General features: G+C 33.3%; 1 protein-coding gene across 1 annotated transcript; it reads left to right on the top strand.

Annotated features, from left to right (window-relative positions):
- Positions 1 to 5,623: 5,623 nt before the first annotated feature.
- CRY3 (cryptochrome 3) lies at positions 5,624 to 12,434 on the top strand. Its single transcript, XM_088958057.1, has 13 exons — positions 5,624 to 6,066; positions 7,295 to 7,434; positions 7,590 to 7,802; positions 7,920 to 8,060; positions 8,228 to 8,302; positions 8,676 to 8,792; positions 8,897 to 8,943; positions 9,103 to 9,179; positions 9,277 to 9,352; positions 9,461 to 9,530; positions 9,936 to 10,059; positions 10,919 to 10,968; positions 12,098 to 12,434. The coding sequence occupies exons 1-13, from the start codon at positions 5,652 to 5,654 to the stop codon at positions 12,293 to 12,295; spliced, it is 1,743 nt and encodes a 580-aa protein (XP_088814183.1). The 5' UTR covers positions 5,624 to 5,651; the 3' UTR covers positions 12,296 to 12,434.
- Positions 12,435 to 12,621: the final 187 nt, after the last annotated feature.

Here is a 12,621-nt window from a genome sequence, read left to right as displayed (position 1 = left end):
GTGTCAATGCGCCAAATGCCTACCTAAAACGCCTACATCAAAAACATATAAGAAATCATTTGTCAATGGGTTTGAGGTATCGAGTACCGATAGGTTAAATCCTTATGATTTGATAAGCAAATATTATTAGGGTTAGGGATGTGTGGGTCCCAAAAATTACTTAAAACCAATCAACTAGTATCATAAAATGATAACCAATTAAGTGGTTTGTATCAAAATTCAAGAGGGTTTAAATTGGTTAATGCTCTTCTAGTATTATCTAGTATTATGCCTTTTTAGTGTCCTGGATTTTCCCTAGTAAAAATAACGGGTCTAGGGTCCCATCATGACAAATATCATATTGGCATTCATTTTTGTGAAAAAAAATATTCATACTGATAAGGTCGATCATTTAAAATCCAAAAGTATCCAATGACAACCCTTACCCTATTTGATGGGCATTTTCATTGTCAAAGGATTTCACATGCCCAAAAAATGAAGGTCCATCCTATCCAGTCCAGAGTCAGAATTGTATTGAAAGTGAAATAACGACAAACTCTGTGAGTCAATTTTATAGTTTACTCAAGATCTCCATGGGATCTAATTATTTTAATTTATACTTGTGTACTGCAAATCCACACGTTTTAGGCTAAAGAGAAATTTGAAAAATCTCCCTTGAATGTAACGATCCAATCAACCCAAATTATTCTCTAGCAGACTGCTCCCACAGGCCAAGTCTACAATTTTCATAGCTCTCTGGTTTGGATTTGTCGCATACCAAAAATAACAATTCGACCTCAAATTTTTAGGGTTCGATTTTTTTAGGGAGAATTCCCAATTAGTATCTTTTACTTTGTTTAGTGCCATTTTAGTCTCCTAATTTTAAAATGCGATAATTCAGTATCCGGATTTTCAAAATGTGTTATTTAATTTCAAAATGCTAAGTGGCATTTAAAAAAGGCATACATGCCTTTAAATGTTATTTAATTTTGCTTATCAACCAGTTAAACATTGACAAAAAATTAACAGTCCCAAATCCTTGATTTTTCCATTCAAAAAAGTTGGGGTCACATTTGAGTGGGCATTTTGGTGACTCCAACTTTCTTGAATAGAAGAGGCAACGATTTGGGATTGTTAATTTTTTGTCAATGTTTGGATGGTTAATAAAGAAAATTAGATGACATTCAAAGGACATTTGTGTCTTTTTCAAATACCATTTAACAGCTGGTTTGCAGTAAATTAATAGTAGGTATTGATTTGTCATGCTTTGAAAATTCGGGTACTAAATTGTCACATTTTAAAGTTTAGGGACCAAAGTGGCACTAGGCCCAAAGTACAGGATACTATTTGGGAATTTTTCCCTTTTTTACTCTAAAATTTGGAATTACTATTATTTTAGATATCTCTATATCTTATATATAGGGAGATAGGTGAATTGGGGAGTGTGAATTCTTTTTAGGGTTTCCATAACTTAAAGCCTCATTCTTTTTTAAGAAAACTATTTATCTAAGTTCAATTACTTGAGAAAGTTGTACTTGAGAAACACTTACCCGGGTAAGTACATGTATTATTCTGATTCTCAGGAAAATTATACAATTAATGGCTCTACTAATGAGCATTGAGAACATGTGGCTGCCATTCAAGTCAGGAACCACTATGCCTGCAGATTTAGATGTTAAAATTTGAATCAGATTAATAATCAGATTCGATGCAGATTCAATCCCATCCAATTTGATTAAAATTTAAATCCGATAAAAAATTGGATAAAAGAATTAAATATTCCCTGAGTTTTTTTAAATTGAGTTAAAGGTACCTTGAGTTTTTTTTTTTTTTTAAATATATTGTGACTCTTTTATCCTTATTTTCTTTTAAATTTTTAAAACCTACCCTGAAATTTTCAAATCGGTCTAGAACAACTCAATATCATCCCCAACTCTCCAATCAACTCACAATCGGATGTCTTTTCTACGAATGGTGGTTTCAGAACTGAAATGGGCACTACGCTGGAAGTAAACCTTGTTTATGACTCTTATTCATTGTTTCCATTGGATCATGAGAAGAAAAAATTGCTTCTTTCTCTGATATGATGCAGGTAAATGGTTTAGGCAGATGCTCGATCTGTCTCCTCAACAGTATCATAATTCATAAGGCATGGATGAACTCTAGTCTTAGAGGCAGCATTAATAGCCACTTTTTCAATGGCCATCCTTTTATCTATGATATTACCAACCAATGGTCCAGGATCGAGCTATAGGATTTTGGAATCGAATTACGGAAATAAAAAATCGCAAGAAAAGAGTAATTAAACGTCAACCTGTGAAATCAATGATGAGAATTTAGAAAACTTCTTATCTGAACCTTTTCTGCTTCACTCAACTTAACTTTCTTCTTCTTCTAAATATAGAATGTTAAAAATTTTTAAGTCCAGTGCCAGTGGAGTATTTAATTTTATTTGAAAATTTTAGGGTATGTGTAAATTAATTTATGAAAATTTAAGGTGTGTTTTAGTCTTTTACTTTAAAAAATTATTATTTTATGTGTATATATAGTACAATTTTATACTTGTAATTGATAAATTTAATATTTAATATTTATATACATTATAAATTAAAAATAAATAAGTTTTTTACTTTTAATTTTTTATCATTTTAAAACACAACACAGCCCTATATGGATAAATTTCAATTCGAATTCAAATATAAAGTTAGTATAGATATCCAAATCCGATCTACCAATATCCTAATCAATTTGATCCGCTGTAGCGGTGTTGACTTTTCACGGAGTGCCCAGTTCATTTTTGTTGGATAGCGTCGTGGCGCAGGGCTAAAACATTAAAAAAAAATGAAGGCCTTTGATTTATTGTCATGGCCCCACCAAAATGTTAAGGCTTTGATTTTATCATATCAGCGCAACGCTATAGCAAATGTGGGTTGCCTATAAAAAAAGTTGGTATTTCACGCACCCTATGTATGACCTATGTATGAGGGGTAGGGGTGCAAGTGGGGCGGGTTGGGTCGGGTTTATACTCAATTCAGGCCTGGCCTTAAAATTTAGACTTAAGGCCCGAGCCCGAGGTCAAGCTTAATTTTTTTAATTCGAGCTCAGCTTGCCTTGTAATTTGATGCATTTGGGTTGAACTTGGGCCTTGGTCGGGTTTGGATTGGTCAATGAACCTAGTCTAAAATTATACATATATAAATATATTTATGTATATATATATATGTAAATATGTATGCAACATTTACATATATACACATATATATGTATAATTGTATATAAATAGCCAGGTTTGGGCTACCAAAGGGCTAGGCATGAAAAATAAAAAAGCCTGACTTCTTGGGCCCGAGCCCAGCCCAAGGATCGAAAATCCAAGCCCAACCCATGTAAAATTTTGGGTTGGGCCAATTCAGGTTCAGGCCGGGCCCCCCAAGTTGCATCCCTAATTAGGGGTGAGCAAATTTGTAGGTTCTACCCAAAATTGAATGGAACCAATCTTGAGCCAGTCTTGAACCAACCCTACCCAATCTATTACAAGGTTGAGCCTGGTTCCAAAAATTTGGAACCAACCCCCACCCAAGCCAATTCCAAGGTCTAAGGGCTTATCCTATCTGAATTGACCAGATGAATCGGTCTTAGTAGAACAAACCTTGCTGAAACTTGCCTTGAAATAAACCCCTAAATACTTTTGGGGATGTGAAGATTTGAATCCAAGCGTTCATAGTTATAAAGGCCATGGTATCACTTGGCCATTGAATTACTTAAGTGATTTGGTCATTTGTTTTCACTAGCAAGCGTGCATGTGATAATTCTAAATGATAATAATGATTGTAATAATGTATATAAAAATTTATATATATATATATATATATATATTGTTTTTTGTTTTTTATTATTAACGCAAATTGTAAAATATAAATCTAATTACATAAATACCTCATTCAAATATGTGATAGTTGGATCGAGTTGTGAAGTTTCAAGTATCATTGACAGGCCTACCTGCTTGGTTAGATTCTTCTTTTTGTAATATTTTATCTTTTTGATGTATCTATTTTTTATTGACTTATTAAAGAAATGTAAGATTTAAATAAAAAGAAGTAAATGAGGTGAAAAGTAGCAACTCAATTTATAATTTAAATCTCGTAATTAAATAGGGACAAATTTCAAGAAAGGGTACTTAGCCAAAAGTTCCACAATCTTATTAATATTTTTAGTAGTAGTATAAATATAGAAGTATAGATGTGTTCATCAATTTTATTCTTGTGCATAAAAATAATTCTGATATGTCACACTTACATTTTGTTTAATGTGAAAATTATATAATATTATACATGTACCTGAATGTATTTTTGAAAAATTTATGTATTTTTTTATTTTGTTAATTTTATTATTTATACCTAAAAGTTGAACCATTGATCTTTGCCAAATAGTAAAATAATTTTATTTTAGTGAGTTTAAAGTATCTATTTCATTTTCATCATGAATAAAAGTAATTCTTATTTATTACACTTATTTTATTAATTTGATTAACAAAAATATCATATATGTGTTTATATTTTTTACATTTTTGTAATTTTTCATATTTATTTCTATTTTAAAAATTTTATTACCTAATTATGACTAAATAGGTTGATCAATTTGATTTGGATGGTTAAATTGCTTAGCCACCACTTTGATAAAGAATGGTTTTGTTTTTTAATCAATTTTAAAATATATGTGTTTATATTGTTAAAAATATTAACATAGATCTAGTTAGTAGCATTTATCGGTGAAAAAAATAAGTTAAATATAAGATTTTATAAGATAAAATGGGAGTTAATACTTTAAGTATAAGAGTTAATGAGAGGAGATTAAATGAAGTGGAAAGTAATAATTGAAGTTACATTTTTAACCTTTACAATTAGAGATTGACTAAATAGACAAATATGGACATTTTAATAGTGATTAAAAGTGTAATAAAATGACTTTTATACCATATTTCAAAAAAAAAATATTAGAAGGTAATTTTAATCCAAAAAAACTTTGACTTTGCATCTACACTTTTATATATAGTATAGATTTTAATATTTGAATGTGTTAGAAAGGTAATATTTATAAAATTTAAATTTAATTTATATGTTTTTAACCATGATAATCTACACATTAAGTTATCTAATTTAATCAATAAAGATAATATAAGTTTTAAACTATATATTATTATATTTATTAAAAATCAAGCTTTTAAAAAAAAAATATATATATATATATATATATATATATTTTTTTTTGTGAAGGGGGAGAATAAAAAAGGTATAGGTTTCATAGATAAATTTTATAACCAACCCCGAAACCATCAAGACTAAAACCGACCTTCACAGGATAGATTCTGATCCCAAAAACCTAAAACCAAACGTATAGAATAGGTTCCGGTTTGTGCAGGAACGAAACCGAACCGGCCCCTGCTCACCCTTAATGTGTACCATGGCACCGCTGGTAGGCTATTGTGTCTCTCGTGGTCATCTCCAGTGGAGACTGGAATCCAAATCTTGTGGACAGCATTTATACAACAGTAAGATAGTTTTGTTGGTTAACAAAATGCCACGTCATCACAGCTGCAAACCTACGTGTCACCTATCAAACAACACCTTTTCAAGTCGACTCTGTGTCTCGTCTTCTTTCTACAAAAATCCAACACTATGACCGTTTTCCTCTCACTTTCTCTCCCCTTGAGAAGTCTCACTTTCCCACCAAAACCCACCTCGAATCTCTTCTTTTCTACTCAATTTCGTCTCTCTTATCAGTCCCAAAGCATGAGTTCTGCTTCGCAATCTGAACCCAAATTGGGTTCCAAGGTAACCTTTCAGGTGCCGGGGTTAGACTCCAGTGAAATCGATCGTATTGCCGATGCAACATTTCAGAGGTACTCTTCTCCAAAGTTGCAGAGAAACGGTTCTGGGGTTTCCATTGTCTGGTTTAGGAATGATTTGAGGATACTGGACAATGAGGCCTTGTATCGAGCTTGGGCTTCCTCAGAGGCTGTCTTGCCGGTATATTGCGTCGACCCTCGGCTCTTCGGAACAACCCATTACTTTGGATTCCCTAAAACTGGAGGTATCTGGTTGTATTCCATATGTTGAAGTAGTGCAAGAAGCTAAGAATTTTCATGATTTCTATCTAGAAGATAATCCCACTGCCTCACTAGACTATGCTATAGTGATTTAGATGAAAAGGGTTGCTGATTGAATTTTACTTGGATAGTTCTGGTTTGGTTTATTGATTGTGTAAATGGATCCCTTAGTTTGCCAAGTGATTTTGAGCTTCTATGGAAGTTGTTACTTCTGCTCTCGAATTTGTTCGAAATGCTGCACAGTATTGAATTATTTGCAGTTTTTACGATTTGCAATTCGGAGAACTTGTAAGGTGAGATTATTGATTATTTTCGCTAATTAGTGCAATTTAAATTCTTGTTAAACTTTGAGGATCCAAATATGTGCTTTTGTTGTGTTTCATTGGAAAAACAATACTCTATCATCCTCATTTGGGATGCAATACAGGGCCATTGCTAGCAATTGACCAAATTGCAAATTTCAGCAAATCATTATAATGAGCGTTTGTAATCTTACCAATGAAATGTTCAATAGACAATAACTCCCCAACATTTGTACAGAAAACAGGGAAAGGAAAAATGAAAAATAAAATTAAGTGGTGTGGAAAATGAACCTTCAAATCTGTGAAGAAATTACATATAATATCTCCATGAGATTCATAGTAAGAAAAATTGACCCATAGTTCTATGTATAAACAGAAGTATAAACCCCTTACAGGATCTCCTTAAGATTGTTTAAACCTATATCAGGTTAACCAACTTAGTCCAATTTCCACCGAGTAGCTATGTTTGTAAAGAACTAAGTTCTAAAAATGGGTTGCAGGCAAAAACCATGTTCAGCTATCTGAGTCACTTTATCTTGCCAGAGGATATATGATGATATTTAGGACTTACACAACATTAGAACTACCTAGGTTTTAGGATTTTGACCTGGTCCACCACAATGACTGTACTTCTTTCAACTTTAGCATGAACCAATGTTGAAAATTTGAATAGATGGGTGTTGTTTCCCCTGCCTTACATTTGATTCTCTTTGCATTACAATGTCCTGTATGCCATACAACAATATTAACTAAAGCTATGGCAATTATGTGTTACATTTGAGTCAAACTTTTTGAAGTTTATAAAATTGTATCTGCTGCATGAATAATGGCTTTTGTACATATATTCCATATATTTATGTAAGGTAAGCCTTTCATTCATAGATGTTGCACTGTTTGATTTTCTTGGCAGCTTTCAGAGCACAGTTTTTGATAGAGTGCTTGGCTGACTTGAAAAAGAATCTGATGAATCACGGTTTGAACTTGCTCATACAGCATGGAAAACCAGAGGATATTCTTCCTTCAGTTGCAAAAGCTTTTGGAGCCCACACAGTTAAGGACTTTTTTTTTTCATTTTTCACTTCGATTTAAGCTAGACATGGACATTATTCTATATTCAACTCTCTTTTAGAACTTGTGCTATGATCAAATCAGTTGTTACGAAAGCAAATCTTGAGGCTTTCTGATCAAGTATTATGGTATATCAGGTTTATGCCCATAAAGAAACTTGCAGTGAAGAGTTAAATGTTGAGAGACTTGTGAGCAAAGGTCTACAACGTATGGAGTTACCAGGAGTATCTGGCAATCAAAATGCCAAAAACCCAAAGTTGCAACTCATATGGGGGAGTACTATGTACCATATTAGTGATCTCCCATTTAACCCAGACAGTTTACCAGATGTATATACCCAATTTCGTAAGGTAAAGCTCAGAATCATGTCTGCTTTGTTGAAAGTTGTCTTGAAAACATGCACAGTAATCCATGCTCTGATGAAAAGAGAGTTAAATGAAATCTCTGTTGATGCACCCAACTTACAGTCTGTCGAATCCAAGAGTACAATTCGAGGTTGCTACAAGCTTCCAACAATGCTTGGACCACTTCCAAGTGGCAGCTTGGATGAATTTGGTGGATGGGGATCTATCCCCTCAATTCATGAGCTTGGACTCCATCAGGGAAAGGCAAGTTAATGTGCTTTTTCTTTCTTTCCTATATCTTTATCTGGTTAATAGTTGCATGATGCATTATTTATTCAGTAGCTTGCTTCTAATTGTCTAATCAAATTGACTTAATTAACAATGAGAATTAGGAGACAAGAATTTGACTTCTTGTTATGCCTTTGATGCAGAGAGAAAAAGGAATGTATTTCATTGGTGGTGAAAGTGCAGCAATGGGAAGAGTGATTGAGTACTTCTGGAAAAAGGCAAGGAAACTTTTTTGTGTTGTTTTCTCATGCTTATTTGTATAAACTGCATATTTAGATATATATTTTTTGTGTGTAAATATTATGGGAATAATATATCTGCTTTTTATGATGCATGAACTTTTGAAAGATAAAAAAGATGATAAATATGACAAGGATATTATAAAATGCTAAATTAGCTATATTTGGTCTCCTCCAAAATAAACAAGGCTAGTAAAATTTAACAAGGCCATTAATGTGTTAAAGGGTGATGACAGTGCTTTCTGAAATTTTCAGCTTGGGTGTTCTTTTACAATATAACATCTAGTATCTTGGTTTTGCCTTATCAGTTATCACTTCAATAATATGGTATTAATATTCTGTATGGCATTAGGATTTGTTAAGGGTTTACAAAGAGATAAGAAATGGAATGTTAGGACCTGATTACTCAACAAAGTTCTCCCCATGGCTTGCTTTTGGATGTTTATCTCCACGTTTTGTACATGAAGAGGTTGGTAAGGTCTATCGATCCTTTGCACTAGTTTATCATGTAACCCTATCGTATATAAGCAGATGTAAGCTTAATTATTAGAGGGTTCCATTTCATTTATTTAGGTAAAGAGATTTGAAAAGGAGAGGGAAGCAAATGACTCAACATACTGGTATTGATTTCACCATCAATGTTATTGTCAAATTTTAGTTAAATGAATACTTTGAGGTGTCTGACGTACATTTGTGTAAAGATGTTGTCTTCTACTCTTCCATGTTTATGTTGAATTGACCTTTATTCAACTCTGCTGATTCAGTAGTCATTGTTTCAGGCTTCTATTTGAATTGATCTGGAGAGATTATTTCAGGTTTCTATCTATCAAATATGGAAATTCTATTTTTCATTTAGGTAACTGAAAGCAATATTCAAGTTTAAAATTTTACAACGGATAACCAACATATATAATGGAGAAAAGCACTTACAGTGTATGTTGATATGTTTTCAGGTGGCCCAAGAAATGTGGCATCTAAGTGGAGCCAAGATCAGAACTTGTTTGAAGCCTGGAAAGAAGGCCGCACAGGGTATGCCACTCTTTTACTAATAGTTCTCTTCATCTTAATTTTGTTTGTAAAGTTTGGAAGTCCTATATTTGATCCATCACACTAATGGATGGACTTTGTGAATTGTAGTTACCCTCTGATAGATGCAAATATGAAAGAACTAACGACCACTGGTTTCATGTCAAATCGAGGAAGACAGGTAATCTTAAATTGAATGTTGAAATATTTTTGTTTTCAAAGGAAAATTTTCTGCATTATGGAACAAATTGACAAAAACTTTACTTTAAAATTTTATCTGAAAATTATTCAAGATGCCCAACATTTTTCAAAGCTGAATTAATTCTAATTACTAGAAAATCAAAGGTTTTTACATGAAACTTGTAATTTTCATCTATCAACCTATGGGGAGAGGTTTTGTTTCATGGGCTGAGTTTGGAAGGAGTACAAATACAAATATGTAGAGTGCAAAACCTTGTATTTTGTATTATTTTTTATGTATTTGCACTGTACATATTTGCATTTGTACTCCTTCCAAACTCAGCCATACCAACAAGAATGGCTCAAAAATAATTTAACATAAACAAAACTCCTGAAAATTATACAGATTGTTTGTTCTTTCCTTGTCCGGGACATGGGCATTGACTGGCGTATGGGAGCTGAATGGTTTGAGACTTGCCTCTTAGATTATGATCCATGTTCAAATTATGGAAATTGGACCTATGGTGCAGGTGAGTCATTCATGCTTCATCTATATCTTGATGTCATTCACCATTTATATGTATACTTGATTGCTTATACATTGACAAATATTATTGTTACAGAAGCACTTATATATTGATAAATGCTTTTTATACCCACTAATGCATGAGCATAATTGCTCATGTATATACATATCATGTGATTAGAAATAACTATTAACTTGTATATTTATAAATGAGTTTTATACTTTTATTAATATCTATATACTACTTGTATTTGGATTTTAAATTTGATTTCTGAGTGATGGTAACTTAGTAGTTAATACTAAATGACTTCCTTCTGCCACCTTTTACACTGAAGGAATAAAGATTAATATCTATATGCTACTTGTATTTGGATTTTAAACTTGATTTCTGAGTGATGGTAACTTAATAGTTAATACTAAATGACTTCCTTCTGCCACCTTTTACACTGAAGGAATCTTTATCATTGTATGGAAGTTTTGCACTCACGTCTGCTTGCATATGCCACCATTTTATCATCAGTTCATGTGTATAACCCTATTTGCCTGGAGGTTATCCATCCGATTTATGGTTAGTTAATTTCCCGTTCGATGAGTACCTGGGATCCTCTTATTCTTGGATTTTGCTCACTTGATTTTCCAGTGATGGGAAACTGACTCTGAACCCCTTCTCTGCAATTCTCCTGGTCATTGTTTGAAATTTTTTGTGCTTTGTCCTTAATATAAAGGCCATAAAAGTTTCATCAATAACTTGCTTTTTGATTCTGTGCAATGGTGATTAAAAAGTAAGATATTTTGTGTATTTTCTCTTAATTATTGCATTTCAAATTCTCTGTGCCAAAATCATTCTTCTTCCTTCTTAATAGGTGTAGGAAATGACCCAAGAGAGGACCGCTACTTCAGTATTCCAAAGCAAGTAAGTAAACCAGATATTCATATTTTCTTTTAGATCAATAGAACGTTTTGGGAACTGAAGTGCATTAACATCTTTGTTGAAGAACATTGATATCTACTACTGAAGATATTTAGCGTAACTGGTAAACTCTGAAAATATTATTAATGAGTTACAAAATCAGGCCATGAACCAAAAAGTTACAAAATTTTCTGTTTCTCACACCGAAGTCTCAGCTTTTATAAAATTACAAACTTAGATTGTAAAATCTTGATATTAAAATCTCTAGTGTCTATTTGGTTTGTGGGAAAAGAGGTCTGCCCAGCTGTTTGGTTGGGTGGAATGGCGTTTTCTAAATATCGAAGCTTTTTTTTTATGTTTTACTTTTTTTTTTTGAAATCAGTTCAGAGGGGTCGGATTAAGGCCCAGCTACCCTCTGAACCAGTGGCTTACCTGATACAACCCCTGTAGGGGCATATCGGGAAGCCACCGGCACAAGACTTATCGGATGATATGGACCGGTACGTGTTGATAGTTTGGACCCTATCTGAACCAAATGAGGGCGGGGGGGAATGGGGAATAAGGCAATTCCAATTCCAAATTTTTATTCCAATTCTCACCGCAAACCAAGCAGACCAGTTTTTATAGGGGAGAGGTATACTTTCAAGTGGGAATATACTTTGAACATGATTTTTCAAATTCGTACAGGACACATGATTGCTTGATTGGGTGAAACTTAAATAAAAAATGGCCTTCAGTGTTTGAAAATCTAAATCCAATTCTTGTTGCCACCAATATTGTATAGACTCTCCAACATTGATGATTGCCCATGTCAGAGTCCTACACTCCATGGATTTTACATAACTGAACAGCCATTAATACAAGGATGAATGCCATTTTTCATTTCACAAGAAGCAACAGTTTTTGCAGGTATATAATGTCAGAATTCAAAAAAAAAAAAGCAAAAATTGAACTATCCTAATGGTATAATAAACTTTTCCACAGACGTGTCCACAAGTCCATGTTTTCTCGATTTGCTCAGCCTCTTAGACACATTTTGCTCAAATCATGTCTTGGATATTCAGTCACTCATCCTTTACAGGAAATCTCCGACCACCAGACTCTGATCTGACACTAGTTTTTCCTCTTTCAGGCACAAACTTATGACCCTGAAGGTGAATACGTTGCCTTATGGTTACCAGAGCTACAAGCACTCAGGAACGACAAGAGAAACTTTCCTGGCAAAGCATACCTGCAACAAATTGTACCTCTGAAATTTGGTAGCACCAATTTCAAACCCGGTCATCCTCGTTTTAAATCAGTAAGACAGAATAAAGAGTACAGGAGATGATGTATCCCATTGTAACTTCAAGTTGAATTTAAGTACCGTCCTTGTCTTTCCTTTTTTTTATTCTTCATGGGATAATATTGTATTAGTTTTCAATGATCTTTATAGGTTAATTTAATTTTTACCAAGTATTTTGTATCAATATTGCAAGCTTGTAACATAACAATTTCTTTCACCTAACCCCAGGCCAGAGGAACCAAACAGTTGATGAGACAAGAAGTTGGATTCCTGTGTATGTGTCAGTGTGTGTGTGTGTGAGAGAGAGAGAGAGAGAGAGAGAGAGAGAGAGATCAACATAGCAAGAGAAACGAAGAATGAATTCCACAGTA

Source organism: Nelumbo lutea, chromosome 8 (genome assembly GCF_056320005.1).
Source record: "Nelumbo lutea isolate HS-2025 chromosome 8, American lotus-T2T, whole genome shotgun sequence".
In the NCBI taxonomy this organism is placed as follows: Eukaryota; Viridiplantae; Streptophyta; class Magnoliopsida; order Proteales; family Nelumbonaceae; genus Nelumbo; species Nelumbo lutea.
The sequence above is the reverse complement of the archived record's forward strand: the minus strand, read 5'-3'. Positions and strand labels throughout refer to the sequence as shown.

Bases quoted from the DNA above. Each gene is read 5' to 3' on its own strand.
- CRY3 (XM_088958057.1), top strand. From the start codon at position 5,652: ATGACCGTTTTCCTCTCACTTTCTCTCCCCTTGAGAAGTCTCACTTTC. The intron at 7,803-7,919 runs GTAAAGCTCAGA...CCCAACTTACAG, and splicing joins TATATACCCAATTTCGTAAG to TCTGTCGAATCCAAGAGTAC. The intron at 10,060-10,918 runs GTGAGTCATTCA...CCTTCTTAATAG, and splicing joins AAATTGGACCTATGGTGCAG to GTGTAGGAAATGACCCAAGA.